Below are 18,407 nucleotides of genomic sequence, written 5' to 3'. Positions count from 1 at the left end.
ATTCAGAATTATATATATATATATATATATATATATATATATATATATATATATATATATATATATATATATAATGGTCGTGGGTTAAATCCAGTACAAATTGGTATCTGAAATATCACTTTTTCACAAATACCACAAATTTATCACCTATACCACTCCCCCCCCCCCCCCCCCCCCCCAACTCTACAACTTTCACTGTGTTTCTCTGGCCACATTATTAAACATTTTCTGGAGGTGCCACTGCTACAACTTTACATTTTGATGATTTGTAGATTTTGTATGAAGTAACACTGCTTGAATATATGTATAATTTCAGAATTTTAACTTTATAAAATAATAACTTTATAAAAATATATTTCATAATTATAATATATTTTCACTTTATAATCTAGTTCATGTCTGTGCTGAAATACAAAACAGAACTTAAAAAGGTGTGTGTGTCAAGAGACAGAAAATCACAGTTTTGCTAATCAAAAGGTTCAATGGCTCTCTTCTTAAAGCCACACATTAGTGAATTCTTCATGTATTTTTTAAACTTTTGATCTCTCATGCCATATATTAGTGGGCTCAGTAGACGCGGTAAAATGTTGGTGAGAATGAAGGTGCAAAAGTATATTTCAGACTTGTAGTAAGGAAAGAGAGAAGTTAAGGCCTCATCCAGGACAGTTGTGAACAGGGACAGTGTACAGAGCAGTAACTGGACCCCATGAAGTAAAATGGTTCTCCTGGCCTTCTGTGCTTGAGCTGGTTCTGAAGCAGCAGCTTTAGCAGAGAACAGAACTCTGAAATAAGTGTAAAAGAGCAGCACCCACACTAAGCACATGTAGCCAATGTTAAATACAGCATGACTTATTATATTGTATTTTAAATCAAATATATTTTGGTGGTAGCATGTCCGGCTAGTGGTAAAGAAGGAAAGTGGATGAAGAGCCAATACCACAAGCAGGTCCACCACACCAGGCATAGCTCCCACCAGCCAGATGATGCCGATCAGGATTTTGGTGTTTTGGATGGTGCATATTCGTGCATGATGTAGAGGGTAGCAAACAGCCACGAAGCGCTCAATAGCCATACCAGCCAGGTTTAGTGGTGTGTTCTTGTAGCCATTGCTTCCAATGAAGATGAATATGCAGCAGATTGCAACATTCATGTTTGGCAGTAAATAAACAAACACAAACAAAATCACACTAACAGACAGTGTAATGATGTCATTGATGATCAGCTGCATGTAGAGGATGTAGCGTGGCTCCTGAGCAAAGACAGGATTCTTGAAGAAAGTATAAATCAGAAGGCTGTTGATACAACTGATAATGATACCAAATAAAACCACAATGAAGTTTTTAAATAAGGATTCCTCAAAAAATTCTTGTCGGTCGTTGAACTCTGAAATGTTCATTTCACAATGTTTTTGTTTTTGTTTTTTAACAAAGATTCCTGTAAATTAAATAGCATCTAGCTTATAATTAGGATAACAATTCAAATCAAAATGAAGTCCTTGAATGCTGCTGTAGATCCAAAAAGACTTTTCAGAGATCCTTACAGTTAAAATATGTGCATCAAAGATATCAAACTCTGATCACTCTTTTTGTATCTTCATCTGTTCTGTATTTTATAGCTACTGTCTTGGGTGAAATTTTTCAGTGGTTGCTATTCTCATGAGCTATATTGTAATGTCAATTCTGAGTCCCCAAAGTCAGAAAAACAAGGAGGTTGAGGCAAACAACACTCAAGCTAAAAATAAATTGTCATGCACCAGGAGAACCCCAGGGCCTTCCTCTAAACCTGCCTCACTGCATGTCTACACTCCCCCATCCTGTCTTCTACCTCACCTTCCTCTTAGAATCTTATAGTCAAGTCCTCCCTTAAGTTCTGGGCTCGATTTAAACATTTCTTTGATTTACTGACATATTCAATTCTTGCTCCATCATGTATTTTCTCCCTCCCTGGTGGATAATGCCTTTCTGTCATGGTCTAGTTGTGGCATCAATATATTTCAATATTTACATATTGGGTGCACTTTTGTATCTTTTCAGCAGCTTACAGAGTAAGCCAAAGTAGCATTTTTTATATAGTTTTCTTTGGATTTTGCTTCCTGATTTCCCTGTTCTGTCCAATGATATTCCTTTGAATAAATTGTCCCATTTACATAATGAAAGGTCTCACAAATTTATTCTCAAATCCATAGTCTCTTTCAAGAACCTTTAAATGCTACTGGATATATTAAATGCAATGGAAATATGAAGGAGGAGATATCAAAAAACTATTGGAGGAGATCCTATGCCAAGTACATAGGTCATCTATCTTTGCCAGGGATGCTCTTAATTAAAGTTGTGCGATGTGCACGTTACTATTAAAAATCTAGAATGGCAAAAGTGTACGAAGGTGTTTCTCCTGCATGTGATAGATGTTTTCAATTACTGCACGCCTGATTCATAGGGTGCTTCTTAGTCAGCTCCCTTGTCCAGTAGTCAGGACACTGATTGGGAAGTCTGCCATTTTAAGTGTTGTCTCAATCGCAAAATCATTCCAGTGCATTGGAACATTTACTCCCTGAAAAATCCCACAATGCACCACAAAAACTAGGGAACCTCAGCACTCACTACATCACTCACAAACATAAACCACACAAGTTAACTTGATTAACATAATGACACCTGATAGAAGGTTTGTAAAGACAGAATGGTTTTAGGATATATTTCAACATAAACGCACATCGCTAGATAGGTAATGAACTAATAATTATTTATAATCAATATTCAGCTAAAAACTTGCAAAAAGTCCTACTATGCAACAATAATAGGTTAATAAGGTTTTGAACACAGTTATGTGACAGCAGTGTATGAGAACAACCAGCCTATAATGGTATAAATCCACCCATTATTTTTTTTAAATAATCCCAATAAATTATAAACAGTCTCTGCAAACGAGCGGTTTCATATTTTTCCCTACTAACACGTCACTGAAGGGAAAAAGTCCGCCCATTTGACCATTCACCTCTGCCCACAGGCCTGAGTAAGAGGTACTGTAGCAGTCCATCATTACTGTTTTCTTGATGTTATATTAGGTGCTGGAGATATCCAATGTTGGCGCTAAAGAGGCATTACAAGTTAGGGTTGGGTATCGTTTGAATTTGATAAATTCTGGTTCTGATTCCGAGTGTGCTTATCGATTTAGTTTATATTTGATTCCCAATTTATATTTAAATGTGATTAAAAATTATATCAAACATTTATCCTGTGTCTCTTTTCGCAAATCATATATTTTCTACTGAATACCATAAACAAAAATCAACAGGCTACACTTAAACTGGACTCTTTAAGAATTGTAAATAAATAAATAAATTTATAAATAAATAAAACACTGCTTAAAATATTAAAAAAAAGACAGAATGACAGAATCAAATAAGAGATGCGTGCCTCCATGTCAGAGGATCATCTCGGAGGATAATCCTCACAGATTCTGTTTTGAGTGTTTGGGGGAAGAGCACGCTGCCCTTGGGCTCGAGGGAGAATGTGAGCACTGTGACATGTTATCTATAAAAGTGATTTGTGCACGGCTCACATTTTTCAAAAATTACAAGCCAGCTGTCGGGTGGCCAAGGGGAGGGGTGACAGTGTCTCCCCTTTTTCAGGTGATCTCCACGATGAGCTGGTACGGTGGTGAAGTAAGCCATATTCGTACTGTGTCTTCATAACGTCGATGTCGATTTATTCAACTATCGTCAATGCAAAGGCACAGGGCTATATGATAATGCTGCAGGTGGAAGAGATGCTTGCGGGCTATCTCTCCTCTGGGACTTCATCGTCCCTTAAAAAGCCCACCACGTTCAGAATTACATCTTCCCTGATTTGGAAAGCTTTTCAGGCCGCGGGTCAGGCTGGTGCTGCCCTGCACACCATGCGGTTCTGCAGGTGTACCAGGCTGACCTGCTAAAAGACTTGAGCACAGGTGGGTCCATCGATGAAGAGGCGTTTTTAGAACTTCGCAGAGCCACAGATCTGTCTCTGCGTGCAACTAAGCAGACGGCCCGTGCCATCGACCATTCTATGGCTGCTATGGTCTCCATGGAGAGACATCTGTGGCTGAACCTCACGGGCATCAGGGAGAGGGATTGAGCTTTCCTTCTTGATGCCCCTGTCTCACCTTCTCACCTTTCAACACTGTCGCCACTAGGTTTCGGGAGGCGAAACGCTATGAGGAAGCATTTGTGAGGTTCCTCCACCGCTGTGCTCAAGCGTTGGGACCGTCTGCCACCCAGTCCCGACCAAGTTCGATTTCTCTGAGGCGAGAAGCCCAAAGGAAAGTGGCAAGTCATGCCTCCCCCCTCGAAGAGAATGGAGAGTGGCTTGCTGCCCTTCTCAGCCCGCCTCTAAGAGACTGGACCTGTGGAGCATCATCTCCGGCAAAAAGAAGTCCAGATGCTGGCATGCCCAGGACCGTGAGGGGGTGCCCCCTCCAAGAATGGTGCGTTTAGTTCCAACAGAGAATAAAGACTCCTTCCTGGCACCCTCAAGGGCCAGTTGTTTTATCTCAACTACCACTGGTGTTTCAGGGAGCAATGGCCTCCAGCGATATGTTAAATGCTCGGTTGCCTCCTGTCATGTTTCAGGACACCGGACATCTAACATCCCCCCAACAAAACGAAGTGTCAAAATTAGCACCCCTTTCAGAAAAGCTGGCAGAATGGAAGCTACTGCCAAATATCTCCCCATGGGTAGAAAGGACTGTAGTGAAAGGCTACAGGATTCAGTTTGTGTATCGTCCTTCGCGTTTCAATGGCGGGGTCTCCACTTCCGTGAAACCGTAACAAGTGCATTTGTTGACACAGGAATTGCAAACTCTACTGGACAAAGGGGTCATAGAACATGTCCCTCTGCCAGACAGACAGTCAGGCTATTATAGCCATTATTTTCTTGTTCCCAAGAAAGATGGGGAGTAGCATCCAATTTTAGATTTTTGCGGGTTAAACCGCTACCTCAAAACATACAAGTTCAAAATGCGGACAATCAAGATAGTTGTGTCTCAGATCCAGTCAGGCGATTGGTTCGTGACTGTCGATCTTAGGGACGCTTATTTTCACATCGAGATCTTGCCACAAAACAGGAAGTTCCTGAGGTTCGTTTTCAGGGGTAAAGCTTACCAGTATCGTGTTCTTCCATTCGGCCTAGCCTTGTCACCCAGCATGTGCACGAAATGCATGGATGTAGCTCTGGCTCCAGGGCATCCGCATTTTGAATTACATAGACGACTGGCTGATTCTGGCTCAGTCTCAGGAGCTAGCGATTCGACATCAGGATGTCGTTCTAGCTCATCTCAAATCTCTGGGGTTGAGACTCAACGCCAAGAAAAGCGTTCTCTCACCTGCCCAGAGGACAGCGTATGTGGTGGTGGTATGGGACTCGATCGCAATGCAGGCACAGCTGTCTCCTGCACGTGTTGAATCAATTCTAAACACCATAAAGAACATCAAGCTAGGCCAGAAAGTCACTGCTCATCACTTTCAGAAAGTTTTAGGTCTCATGACAACACATCTGTAGTCTCTTACATAAATCACCAGGGCGGACTGCGGTCCTTGAACAAGTTAGCGCAGCAGGTTCTGCTTTGGGCACAGGACAAGTTCCTGTCCCTCAGGGCAATTTACATTCCTGGGCATATGAATGTGGGAGCAGATTTGCTGTCCAAGCTGTGACACACGGGGAATGGAAACTCCACCCCGAAGTAGCCAGTTAAATATGGGAAAGATTTTACGAAGCAGAGGTGGACCTCTTTGCTACACAGGAGACAGCACAATGTCCCCTCTACTTCTCTCTGACTCATCCAGCTCCCCTGGGTCTGGATGCGATGGCCCATGCATGGCCCAAACTGCATCTTTACGCATTTCATCCGATTGCTCTGCTCTCGGGAGTCCTGGCCAAGGTCCGTCTACAGGGGTCTCGCCTCTTACTGATAGCATCCCATTTGCCGACCAGAGTCTGGTTCTCAGATCTAATATCCTTCCTCGACAGCTCGCTTTGGGCGAATCCAATCAGGAGGGATCTTCTCTCTCAGGCGCAGGGGACAGTATTTCATCCCCGGCCCGACCTCTGTAACCTTCACGTCTGGCCCCTGAGGGGGACCAACTAAGAGATGCTGGCCTTTCAGCAAATGTAATAGAAACTATTCTAAGTGCTAGGGCTCTCTCCACTAGAAGAGCTTATGCCCTCAGATGGTGTGTTTTCGAGGGCTGGTGCATGACACAACCTGTAGGCCCAGCTCACTGCCAGATTGCTTCAGTAGTGGAGTTCCTGCAAGAAAAATTGTTCTCAGGCACAGGCCCTAGTACTCTCAAAACCTACGTGGCCGCTATTTTGGCGGGGTTTCTGTGGGAAAGCACCCTCTAGTCTCCCGCTTCATTCGTGGGGCTAAGCGGTTGAGGCCACCCACTAGAGCAACGTTACCTTCATGGGATTTAGCCATAGTGCTCGAAGGGCTGGCTGGTCCCCAGCACCTGGGCGAGTCAAAGTTATTTTGCATCCTCTCCCTAATTATCTTCCGAAAGTTCCTTTCTCAACCATACATCCGGTCATTCTCGAAGCCTTCTGTCCTCCGCCATTCACGGCACTGGAGCAGGTAAGAGTTCTAGCCTGTGGCGTAAGTCAGAGCAACTTTCCATATGCCATAGGGGCCGCAACCGGGGGCGACTGCCACCAGGCAAACAATTTTCACATTAGGTGAGGGAAGCTATTGCCCTAGCCTACGAGGTGAATGGTCAAACTTCGGCTCTAGGAGTTAGGGCTCATTCAACCATGGGGGTGGCATCTTTGATGCCTTTAGCAAGAGGTACACCTTCTGGTGGGGAGACCCAGTGCTTCCTTCCTGGACATATAGGCATTCATCTCGTCTAACCAGCAATGCCTATATGGCTTACGGGGAAGCTGCTTCCGCCTTACACGCTATGCCGTTACAGCAGGTGCACCAGGCCAAGGCACTGAAGGACCCACTACCTGTCTTGGGTACAATGTAGTAAGGGCTATAAAACCCTGTCCTCATATCGGCTGGAGCGACCGGCTCTATCGCATCCTTCGCCAGTAGGACTGTGTTCTCTACGCACAGTACAGGATACCACTGAACTTGAGGGGATGCTGGGCAAATTTAATTGCATAGCCGAAGCTGATGGTCCATAGAAGCCAGCGAGATGGGCTGGGTAGTGATAGTGGTAGTGTCATATCCTAATGACAGTGACGAATTAATAATATTCAAAAGAGGATCTATGACTTCTGTAAACACCTCTTTTAGTAGCTTCAACGATATAGGGTCTAACTGTCACGGTCGCTGATGTGGAGGAGACAAAGAGACAAAGGAGATGAACAATCAAAAGTCTTTATTTATCTAAAGGGATGTACATGAAAACAAGCAGGAACAAACACTTAGCATGAGGATTAGACGTACAATACCGGACAAAGAATCTCGGAAACACAGGGTTTAAGAAGTAAGGGAGGAAAAGCCAAAAAAAAAAGCTGAGCCGAGGCCCAACTCGCGTATCTACAAAAACATTTTCCATTATGCAACTTGCATTTTTCTTATGTAACATGCAGTTTTACACATCAAATGCTAGAGGGCCAAATATACTGTACAGAAGAAGACTGTAATGAATAGAAAACATGTTAATTAAGGAGAACCGATGAAAGGTGAATAACTGATTACTTTATATTGCATATAATGAATACTTTATTTCCTGTCAACAAGAAACAGTACCCCAGCATTCTCACAGTAAAATAAAACTATGATAAACTGTAGCTTGCCTTTTTTTGCTAAATAATTGTGTAAGTCAAATATCTTGACCAAGTTTAATTGTTTCTTTTTTTTCAAACATTTTGAATGTTTTATTACAATTGTTAGATTATTAAAAGCAAATACTGTCCAAATGTACCTTCTGTCACGTTTGGTGGTACAGGAACGAGAAGAAAGGACCAAAGGCAGGTATGAATCTTTATTCAAGGGCAAATCCAAAGGGGTAAACAGTTCAAGCCGGGTCAAAACCAGAGTATCCAAACAACGAGGAACAGACAGAACACAAGGGAAGATAGATACTACGGATAACATGAGACAAGGACTCCGTAACACAAACCAGGTATTTAAAGACAGGTGCAAACGATGTAAGTGGAAACAGCTGAAAACAATGAACAGTGACGATAAGGGAAAGTGAGACCTCTAGTGGACACCCAGGGATACACAGACCAGACACTGTGACATTACCCCCCCTCTAAGGAGCAGCTTCCAGATGCTCCTCAGACACAGAAAACAAACCAAAAAGACCAGGAGGGCGGCGGACAGGTGGAGGCTCAGGGGGAGGGACGGAGGGCCGGAAAAGAAAACTTGGGGAACAGACACCAGAAGTGTAAACACAAAACAGGGAGACCAGGAGGGAGGAGGATCGTAGGAGGTTAGGGGGAGAGATGGAGGGCCAGACTAACTGAGGGGAACAGACAGAAACAAAACAAAAACCAAGAACACAAAACAGAAGTCCAAGAAGGGCATGTTGAGGCGCCCACCAGGGCGGAGCAGAGGACCACCACAGCTGTGAGGTCAGGGCGGAAGCCCCCCAGGGCGGAGCAGAAGACTCGACTCCGGAGAGTCTGCCGGAACCTGACTCGACTCCGGAGAGTCCGCCGGAACCTGACTCGACTCCGGAGAGTCCGCTGGAACCTGACTCGACTCCGGAGAGTCCGCCGGAACCTGACTCGACTCCGGAGAGTTCACCTCGGCCACGACATCGGGCACCGCCTCAGCATCGGCCTCCACCTCGGCCTCTGGATCAGCATCGGGCACCGCCTTGATCTCTGGAACAACCTCGGGCACTGGCTCGGCCTCTGGAACAGCATCGGGCACCGCCTCAGCATCGGGCACCACCTCTGCCTCCGGAAAAGCACCGGGCACCGCCTCGACCTCCGGAACAGCATCGGGCACCACCTCGGCATCGGGCACCACCTCGGCCCCCGGAACAGCATCGGGCACCGCCTCGGGAACGTCCTCCTGGACGGCAGCGGCCCGCTCGGGAACGTCCTCCTGGACGGCAGCGTTCCACTCTAGAACTGTCTCCTCGTCCTCCGCCATCTATGATGGCGAGTCGGTGGCACCTTGACTGGCGACTCAGGCATTGAGTCGGCCATCTTGTGCTGTGGCGCTGGGTTGGCGGACATCTTGTGCTGTGGCTCTAAGCTGGCGCCCATCTTGTGCTGTGGGGCTAGGCTGGCGGCCATCTTGGGCTGTGGCGCTAGGCTGGCGGCCATCTTGGGTTGTGGTGCTAGGCTGGCGGCCATCTTGGGTTGTGGCGCTAGGCTGGCGGCCATCTTGTACTGTGGCGCTGGACTGGCGGCCATCTTGGGTTGTGGTGCTGTGCTGGCGTCCATCCTGCCTCTTGGCGCGGATCCAGCGGCCATCATGGGCAGTGGCGCCACCATGGCAGGCGTGCGCTTCTTCTCACCTCTCCGTCCGCCATGGTGAGACGGTGGCTCAGACCCATTCCACAGGAGCCCCGGATCAAAGGGAGGCCATGGTTGAGAGCGATGCTGAGTCTCCTCTCGACCACTCCCTCCTCGACGACCTCCCGCCTCTCTCCCGCTCTGTGGCTGGGGATGAGACATGGGCAGACATACCGCTGGTTCTCTGTGTGACGGAGTCCTTCTGTCACGTTCGGTGGTACAGGAACGAGGAGAAAGAACCAAATGCAGGTATGAATCTTTATTCAAGGGCAAATCCAAAGGGGTAAACAGTTCAAGCCAGGTCAAAACCAGAGTATCCAAACAACGAGGAACAGACAGAACACAAGGGAAGATAGATACTACGGATAACATGAGGCAAGGACTCCGTAACATAGACTGAAACAAACCAGGTATTTAAAGACAGGTGCAAACGATGTAAGTGGAAACAGCTGAAAACAATGAACAGTGACGATAAGGGAAAGTGAGACCTCTAGTGGACATCCAGGGATACACAGACCAGACACTGTGACACCTTCTGAACATCACTTTTGGCCACTAATATATATTAATCTGATCATGGGATACAAGTCATCTTTTAGTGTTAGCCATTTTTTTGTTTATTAACACATAAATATGGGTATGTGTGTAAAAACTCAAACTGCAATTTATCCCATGCTTAATTGTTCTATATTTGTCAAATTAGAATTAATAAATTTTACTGACTTCAATTTTATTATTATTTTTATTTTATATTTATAGGGATTGGAACTGAATGTTCTGTGAAGTCAGTTTGACTGCTCAGAGACCCCAGAGGAAAACTTCAACTGAATGTTCATATTCCGCCAGGTTATGTTGACATTTCAACAGTTCCTTTGGGCAATGTCTGACATACTCATCTCCAGTAATTAACATTAACAATGTCCTCATGGAACCAGCTCCCCTTAGAGCTCTCACTGAAGGCCAAAGCTGTTTATTAAACCTAATGAATATGCCTGGGATTAGCAAATTCTGATGGGGAAACATTAAAGTTCATATGATTAAAGATAGATCAAAATACTCCCAAGGAACAATACATATCCATAAACAGAACTACTGTGTCAAAGAGAAGACAAGAAAGTTTATACAATTCCCCTTTTATTTTTTTATTATTTTTTTTATCATAGATTTTGTTGTTATTAGACAATAAATTTCATGCCTTGAGTAGGTTGTAGTGTAGGTAAACTGTAGTGGATTCAGATAGTTTTTAAAGAGCTTCTCAAGGTCTTCATAACATTCTACAAGGAGCAGAACTTTTAGATTTTTAATCTATCCTCTGTTTTTAATTATTTATAATTTCATAAGGTAATCCTCATTAACTAACTTCTTAAAGTTTGATCACAATGAAATTAACTTTTAGGCAATGTATTTTGTTCCAGAGCTCTTGGTTGACAATTACAAAACAAAACCCTAAAGTTTCCCAAAACCTGCACCATTATTTGTATCATGCTTTTACAAGAAGATTAAATAAAAAATAAAATGATTTTATGCACCCGATAGTCAAGTACACTGGCTTAATGCATTACATTTTTACTGCATGCTCATCACACCTGCATTTCAATTTCATATGGAAGCGTACTTGCACCACATTATAGAATACACACACACACACACACACACACACACACATATATATATATATATATATATATATATATATGTGTGTGTGTGTGTGTGTGTGTGTGTGTGTGTGTGTGTGTGTGAGTGTGTGTGTGTGTACTTGTCTACCTATCCAACAGGGGACCATGGTGTCGTTACACACTCACCAACAGGGGACCTCAGAGCTAAGAGGGGACATTTTTCAGGTCCCCTGTTAGACATGCCTTAAATCATGCTAAAATCAACTGAAAAAGCCCCTGGTGACGTTTTTTTAATTTTGACCAAGTGGGGACCTGGACTTGTGTGTGTGTTTAAACTCATTCTCAGCAGCGCCCCTGTAGGCCGGGGCAGGAACTGTAAGGGCAAATTCACACACGTCGCTCACACTCCTCTATTGTCTGAATGCCTGCTGTTCCAGAGAGACTCTGAGGCTCTGAGAGGAGATTGAACACAAACCAGTCTTTTAAACTCCTAAACTCTTCTAAACTCTTAAAACATTCATATTCTCAAACATCCAGGAGGACCACATTACAGTAAGGCAAAATAGTGTCTGAATTATTAGCATTATTATTTCACTCTAATGCTAAAAAAAGTTTATTTGTATATTTTTTACCCCAAAAATTTTTAACAGTGTATGTTGAATGTCAAGAACTGGTATTTTATTGTTATCATCAACATTGCCATTGCATGCACAGATAGTGAGAATGTGAAATATTGTTAAATGTAAGGTCAGCCAATCAGGCGTCACACTTCACCATCTAACAGGGGACCAGTGTGCTTTTTTTTAATGCAACAATCAATATATAATTTTGAAATACTGACATATTATAACCAAAAATTCCTCATGAAGTAGACTACCAGTAAATTTGACAAAAATTATTCTGCCAATAGACCTGACCATTTTTTGTTTAAGTGCTATCTGATATCATCAAGATGAATTTGTTCTGACAGGTTAATTCTGAGTTCTTGTCATCTTTTATTACCATTATCTAAACTATAGCAAATAAACTGTGATAGCGTTTGAAATGTTCAAGGTGTCTGAATAAATGTAGTTTTTACTGTATACATACACAATATACGTATATGTACTTATAATACTGATACATTGAGAAGTGTCATTATAGTTAGTTTGTTAGTACTTAGTTTCTTTATTTTTCAAATAATAATAATAGTAATAAAAAGTAGTAATATAATTAGAGTCAGCCAGCTGTCAACAGTTCAAGGGCAGAGGTAATGCCTCTTATAATTAACTATATATATATATCTTCTTACATCACAGACACATTAACATTATATGTTAAGTTAAAAAACAATATTATATGTTAACTTAAGAAACAAAATTATATGTTAACTTAAGAAACAATATTATATGTTAACTTAAGAAACAATATTATATGTTAACTTAAGAAACAATATTATATGTTAACTTAAGAAACAATATTATATGTTAACTTAAGAAACAACATTATATGTTAACTTAAGAAACAATATTATATGTTAGCTTAAGAAACAATATTATATGTTAGCTTAAGAAACAACATTATATGTTAACTTAAGAAACAACATTATATGTTAACTTAAGAAACAATATTATATGTTAGCTTAAGAAACAATATTATATGTTAACTTAAGAAACAATATTATATGTTAGCTTAAGAAACAATATTATATGTTAACTTAAGAAACAATATTATATGTTAGCTTAAGAAACAATATTATATGTTAACTTAAGAAACTACATTATATGTTAACTTAAACAATATTATATGTTAGCTTGCTGCATTGAAAAATTTCAATTGAGTTCAGTAAAACACCTTTTAACTATGCCACTTTAGCTGTTTAACACTGACATTTTTCAGAGGCTCAATTTTTTTGTAGGGTATTATCAGCATTGCCATTATATTCAGAAATAAATAAATAAATAAATAAATAAATGTAATTTGTTAAATGTAAAGGCAACCAAACAGATCACGTCATACTTCACCATCTAACTGGGGACCGGTTTGATCTTGGAGGCCAATTTGTGCATTTTTTTAATAGATAGATAGATAGATAGATAGATAGATAGATAGATGGATGGATGGATGGATGGATGGATGGATGGATGGAATAGTGCTAATGTTGATCTGAACACGTAGGTCCCCTGTTAAATGGTAAACTGCGACATCTCTTTGGTTGCTTTGACATTTCTTGAAGATTTCATGTTAACTTTGAAAATATTCAATTGGCTAAATTTCTAAATCAATGTTACAATCAACATATATTGTAACATTATATTATCATCCTTGCCATAGCATTCAGAGATGGTGAGAATGTGAATTATTGTTAAATGTAAGGTCAGCCAATCAGGCGTCACACTTCACCATCTAACAGGGGACCAGTGTGCTTTAGTCTAGTGAAATCACCACTACATGCACAGACCTGTTGCTGTGTACGTTTAGTATGTACAGTTTAGCCTGTGTGGAATTGTTTTTATTATTTGACTTTTTTCTGTTCAACACAAACAAAAATGACCCTCACTGGCCGATAAGAAACATCAAAGGAGGATTTGTTGTATAGTGTCTGTCAAAATTAATGTCTTGTAATGTATAATCTACGCTCAGCACCACCGAGTGTTCCCGCGATCATTAAATCGAAACATGTACGCGTATTTAAAAGCAATTTTAATACCCCGCATTTTGAGAGTGACTCCCTGATGCTCGCAAGTTAGGCTTGATAACATATCTAGACTGTTATTAGTATGTAGGCTATAACAGGTTTTGTATTTGTCTATAGATCTGTTATCTTTCTCTATTTGAACTTTGAATATATAGAAAGCACTTATTGTTTCTACGTAATATGACTATTATGTTATTTGTTATGTGTTTATTTGTATGTTCAGTTTGTGAAAAGGATTTCACTTTCAGTCAGTCACTCTCAGCGTCACATCGGTGATGACTGACAAATTGGGATCCTACTTCTAGAAGCTCATAATTCATGACCGGTTCCAATGTCTAAAGAGACTCAGATAAAATCATGCAGGAGAGAATCCAGGCAGTTGAACAAAACCTTTTACACAGCTTGAGTGTTGTTGTTTTTACTGCATATGATAATTCATACTCAGAAAGTAGAACTGAAATTATATTTATTACAAGATGATTTTTCCAGTCAAACATTTTTAGACCAGTAGTTGGTCACTGAGATTCCTTTTTTTTTTATCTGTAAAAATCTTGTCTTGTGGCTTGAGTTAAGTGTTGGCATTAATGCTAATCAAACAATAAAAGGCGAGGAGAAAATAATTACATTAATTTCTCAAGTAAAGCATTATTAGTTTGTTTAATTTACATCAACAAAACAAATTTACAGGTTAAAAAGAGCAGAAAGAGCTCTTTAAGATAACAATTGCATGTCAATACTTCTGACAGTAAAGAGTGCATGTGTTAGATAAAATGAGTTTGGTCCCCAGTTAGATGGTGACGTGTGACGCCTGTTAGACTGAATCACCTCTTCTTACATCACAGACACATTAACATTATATGTTAAGTTAAAAAACAATATTATATGTTAACTTAAGAAACAAAATTATATGTTAACTTAAGAAACAATATTATATGTTAACTTAAGAAACAATATTATATGTTAGCTTAAGAAACAATATTATATGTTAACTTAAGAAACAATATTATATGTTAACTTAAGAAACAATATTATATGTTAGCTTAAGAAACAATATTATATGTTAACTTAAGAAACAACATTATATGTTAACTTAAGAAACAACATTATATGTTAGCTTGCTGCATTGAAAAATTTCAATTGAGTTCAGTAAAACACCTTTTAACTATGCCACTTTAGCTGTTTAACACTGACATTTTTCAGAGGCTCAATTTTTTTGTAGGGTATTATCAGCATTGCCATTATATTCAGAAATAAATAAATAAATGTAATTTGTTAAATGTAAAGGCAACCAAACAGATCACGTCATACTTCACCATCTAACTGGGGACCGGTTTGATCTTGGAGGCCAATTTGTGCATTTTTTTAATAGATAGATAGATAGATGGATGGATGGATGGATGGATGGATGGATGGATGGATGGATGGATGGATGGATGGATGGATGGATGGATGGAATAGTGCTAATGTTGATCTGAACACGTAGGTCCCCTGTTAAATGGTAAACTGCGACATCTCTTTGGTTGCTTTGACATTTCTTGCAGATTTCATGTTAACTTTGAAAATATTCAATTGGCTAAATTTCTAAATCAATGTTAATTGATTTATTGTATATATAATGATATAATGTATCAACATATATTGTAACATTATATTATCCTTGCCATAGCATTCAGAGATGGTGAGAATGTGAATTATTGTTAAATGTAAGGTCAGCCAATCAGGCGTCACACTTCACCATCTAACAGGGGACCAGTGTGCTTTAGTCTAGTGAAATCACCACTACATGCACAGACCTGTTGCTGTGTATGTTTAGTATGTACAGTTTAGCCTGTGTGGAAATGACCATGCAATAGTGAACAAAATGGAGACCTAAACATGGAAACATTGAAATGAACTGATTTTGTTCAAGTGAAAAAAAATATTGAACATCATTGAACCAAATTTACACTTCAGATTTCACCAACAAATCTTTTGACATTGTATGGGTAAAAACCAGCAGAAAGAGCTCTTTAAGGTAACAATTGCAGGTCAGTACGTTTAATAGTAAAGAGTGCATTTGTTTGATAAAATGAGTTTGGTCCCCAGTTAGATGGTGACGTGTGATACATGTCTGGCTGATTTGCCCTTTCTCGAATAACAAACGCACTTTAAAGATTCTGGAGCTTAAAACTCAACAATTCTACTACTGACGAATACTGTTCAATTTAAAGGGTTTATCGTGGACTACGGTGTTTATAGTTTTTATTTGTTTAATACGCAAATTTTACATTATTTCGAGGTTAATGAAACACAACTTTTTTTCTGTCAAAAACAATTTTGTTTGACATGAGTAGCATATTTTACTAACTATTCAGCAGATGTTGTAAAAAATGCTTGAAAAAAATCTTACATTTCATCTTAAAATCTTAAATTTAATTTGAACAACAGTTTGTAAGTAAAAGTTCTTAATGTCAGTTTACAGTTAACCCTTGGCGTCAATTTTTAGTTTGTCCATTTAGTGCAGTTTTCCCATGTGCAGGGTATTTCACTGGTTTCATTGAGATACCTTTGCATCAACAGACAAACGCTGTGGACAGGGACATTTATTACGTCAGTTTTGATGTCTTTTATCTCAAACTCAATTCAGCTGTATTTTATGATGACTGTGTTTATGGAGTGGAATTTTTTCAGCAATTAATACCTCAATGTTGAAACTTTTCACATAAACTTATTGTATGACTTCAGAAGACTTTGAATACAACACAAATAGTTTTTAATACTTTTATAATCTTTCTTGGACTAAATGTCCATGAGTATGTGTACCCCAATATATTATTTCATCAGGAAATAACATTTGCCCATAGATTCTGCATATTGATGCTAAAGGTTTCTCATTCAAAGCCATGGAGTACCTGCATGTGGAGAAACAGTGTTTTCTGTCAATATGTGACCGGTTGAGAACGCTTGAGAGTTTAAGCAGTGTGGAAATACACACACACGAGATTCTGTTAGAATGACTTTGGTCCCCAGTTAGATGGTGAATTGTGACGTCTATTTGGCTGATTTTGCCATGAGAAGCCTACTAAGTTTAATTCTATTAAGCCATTTTTTACATTATTTCTGAATGTAATAATGACATATGAGTTACACATATTATCTGTCTTTATACACAATTTTGACTATAATTTATATTAGTATATTACTTATATTACTAAAAATTACTTAAATTACTTTTGATTGTTCACTAGTAGTATTAATATGGTTTTATTTTTTTACCCTAAAATCTTTTTACAGTGTTTGTTGAACAGGTATTTTAGTGTTATGATCAACATTGGCGTTGCATGCACAGATAGTGAAGATGCTAAATGTAAGGTCAACCAGCATCACACTTGACCATCTAACAGGGGACCAGTGTGCTTTAGTTTAGTCAAATCACTTCTACACTCTAAAAACCCATAAGTTCTAAATACTCAATTTTTTTGTGGACACCAATTATCTAAAAAAAAAAAAAAAAGAATAATTAAGCAACCCTAATTTTTTTATTTACTTATACATTATAATAATTACATGAATTAATTTAGTCAAGTCAAGCTAAAAAGCCTTTTTTTTTTTTTTTTGCTTAATGTTTAAGTGCAGTGTACTTAAAACTGTTTATCATACATAATGTTTTTCATTTAGCAATTATTTTGGTACTTTATAAATTACAAATACTAACTAAAAAAATAATCAAAAACTAAAAAAAATATTCAGCCTTTTTTATACCGCACGTTATGTGTATTTCTGAATGTGAAACACTGGAAGATCATCTCATCACAGCTGCAGTGCTTGCAGGACATTTCATTGTCCATGATAACACAATCAGCAGGAGAGGGGCTTGTGTCAGTGATGTCTCGCTCAATTCCTCCTGGAATAAGCACAGAGAGGAAAACTTTATCGTCAGAGACTAAAGTAGACATTAATATGTAATGCCAACAGAGTGGGGGGAACTTTAACATCAGAACCCAGAAGAGTAATTCACCATGGGTTCCTTCTAGAGCTGGGCGTTATGGCCTAAAAAACAAACAAACAAAAAACTAATTTTTTCATAAAAAAATCTGATTTACAATTTTAATTGATTTTCCCCCTACTTAAAATTAATATTCAGATGACAAAGAAGTAGTTCCAAAGAAGTTAAAATTTCATTCTTTATAATTTAACAGTCAAATTTAAAACTGAGACAAGATTATATATATATATAGGCAGAATTACCTTAAAGCTGGAAAGACCTTATTGTTTTAAATACTAGCCCATCATGCATCTAACCATCCACTCAGCGTTCAGGGCTGTTCAGATTAAACTGCAGCGCCGCAGTGAAACAGTGTCATGGACGGAGGACAGAGCAAGTGGAAATATATTTTCTAGGCTATATTTTCTATCTTGTAATGCCACAGGTTTAGGTTATTTATTGATTGATTTAAATATAAATTATTTGTAATAGAGCAGACACTGTCTAACCATGTCTACACCGAACGTGAGAGTTGTGCCATGCCCCGCTGAGCTAAAAGTGTGTCTAGACTTGATGACATCACACTATAGTGTCACATCATCTGAATGTAGTGTCAGTAAATTTGATCATAAACAGAACGAGCATCATTTCACTGATGGAGATCGTGTCACATCCAGTGTAGACAACAT

The 18,407-nt window shown here is 39.5% G+C and overlaps 1 protein-coding gene across 1 annotated transcript; it reads right to left on the bottom strand.

Annotated features, from left to right (window-relative positions):
* Positions 1-466: 466 nt before the first annotated feature.
* LOC127964182 (odorant receptor 131-2-like) lies at positions 467-1,396 on the bottom strand. Its single transcript, XM_052564330.1, has one exon. It carries the CDS (start codon positions 1,394-1,396, stop codon positions 467-469), a length of 930 nt encoding a protein of 309 aa, XP_052420290.1.
* Between the last annotated feature and the right edge of the window lie 17,011 nt (positions 1,397-18,407).

This window comes from Carassius gibelio, chromosome B8 (assembly GCF_023724105.1).
Source record: "Carassius gibelio isolate Cgi1373 ecotype wild population from Czech Republic chromosome B8, carGib1.2-hapl.c, whole genome shotgun sequence".
Classification (NCBI taxonomy): domain Eukaryota; kingdom Metazoa; phylum Chordata; class Actinopteri; order Cypriniformes; family Cyprinidae; genus Carassius; species Carassius gibelio.
This window is presented reverse-complemented; position numbering and strand designations above follow the sequence as displayed.

Bases quoted from the DNA above. Each gene is read 5' to 3' on its own strand.
- LOC127964182 (XM_052564330.1), bottom strand. From the start codon at position 1,396: ATGAACATTTCAGAGTTCAACGACCGACAAGAATTTTTTGAGGAATCC.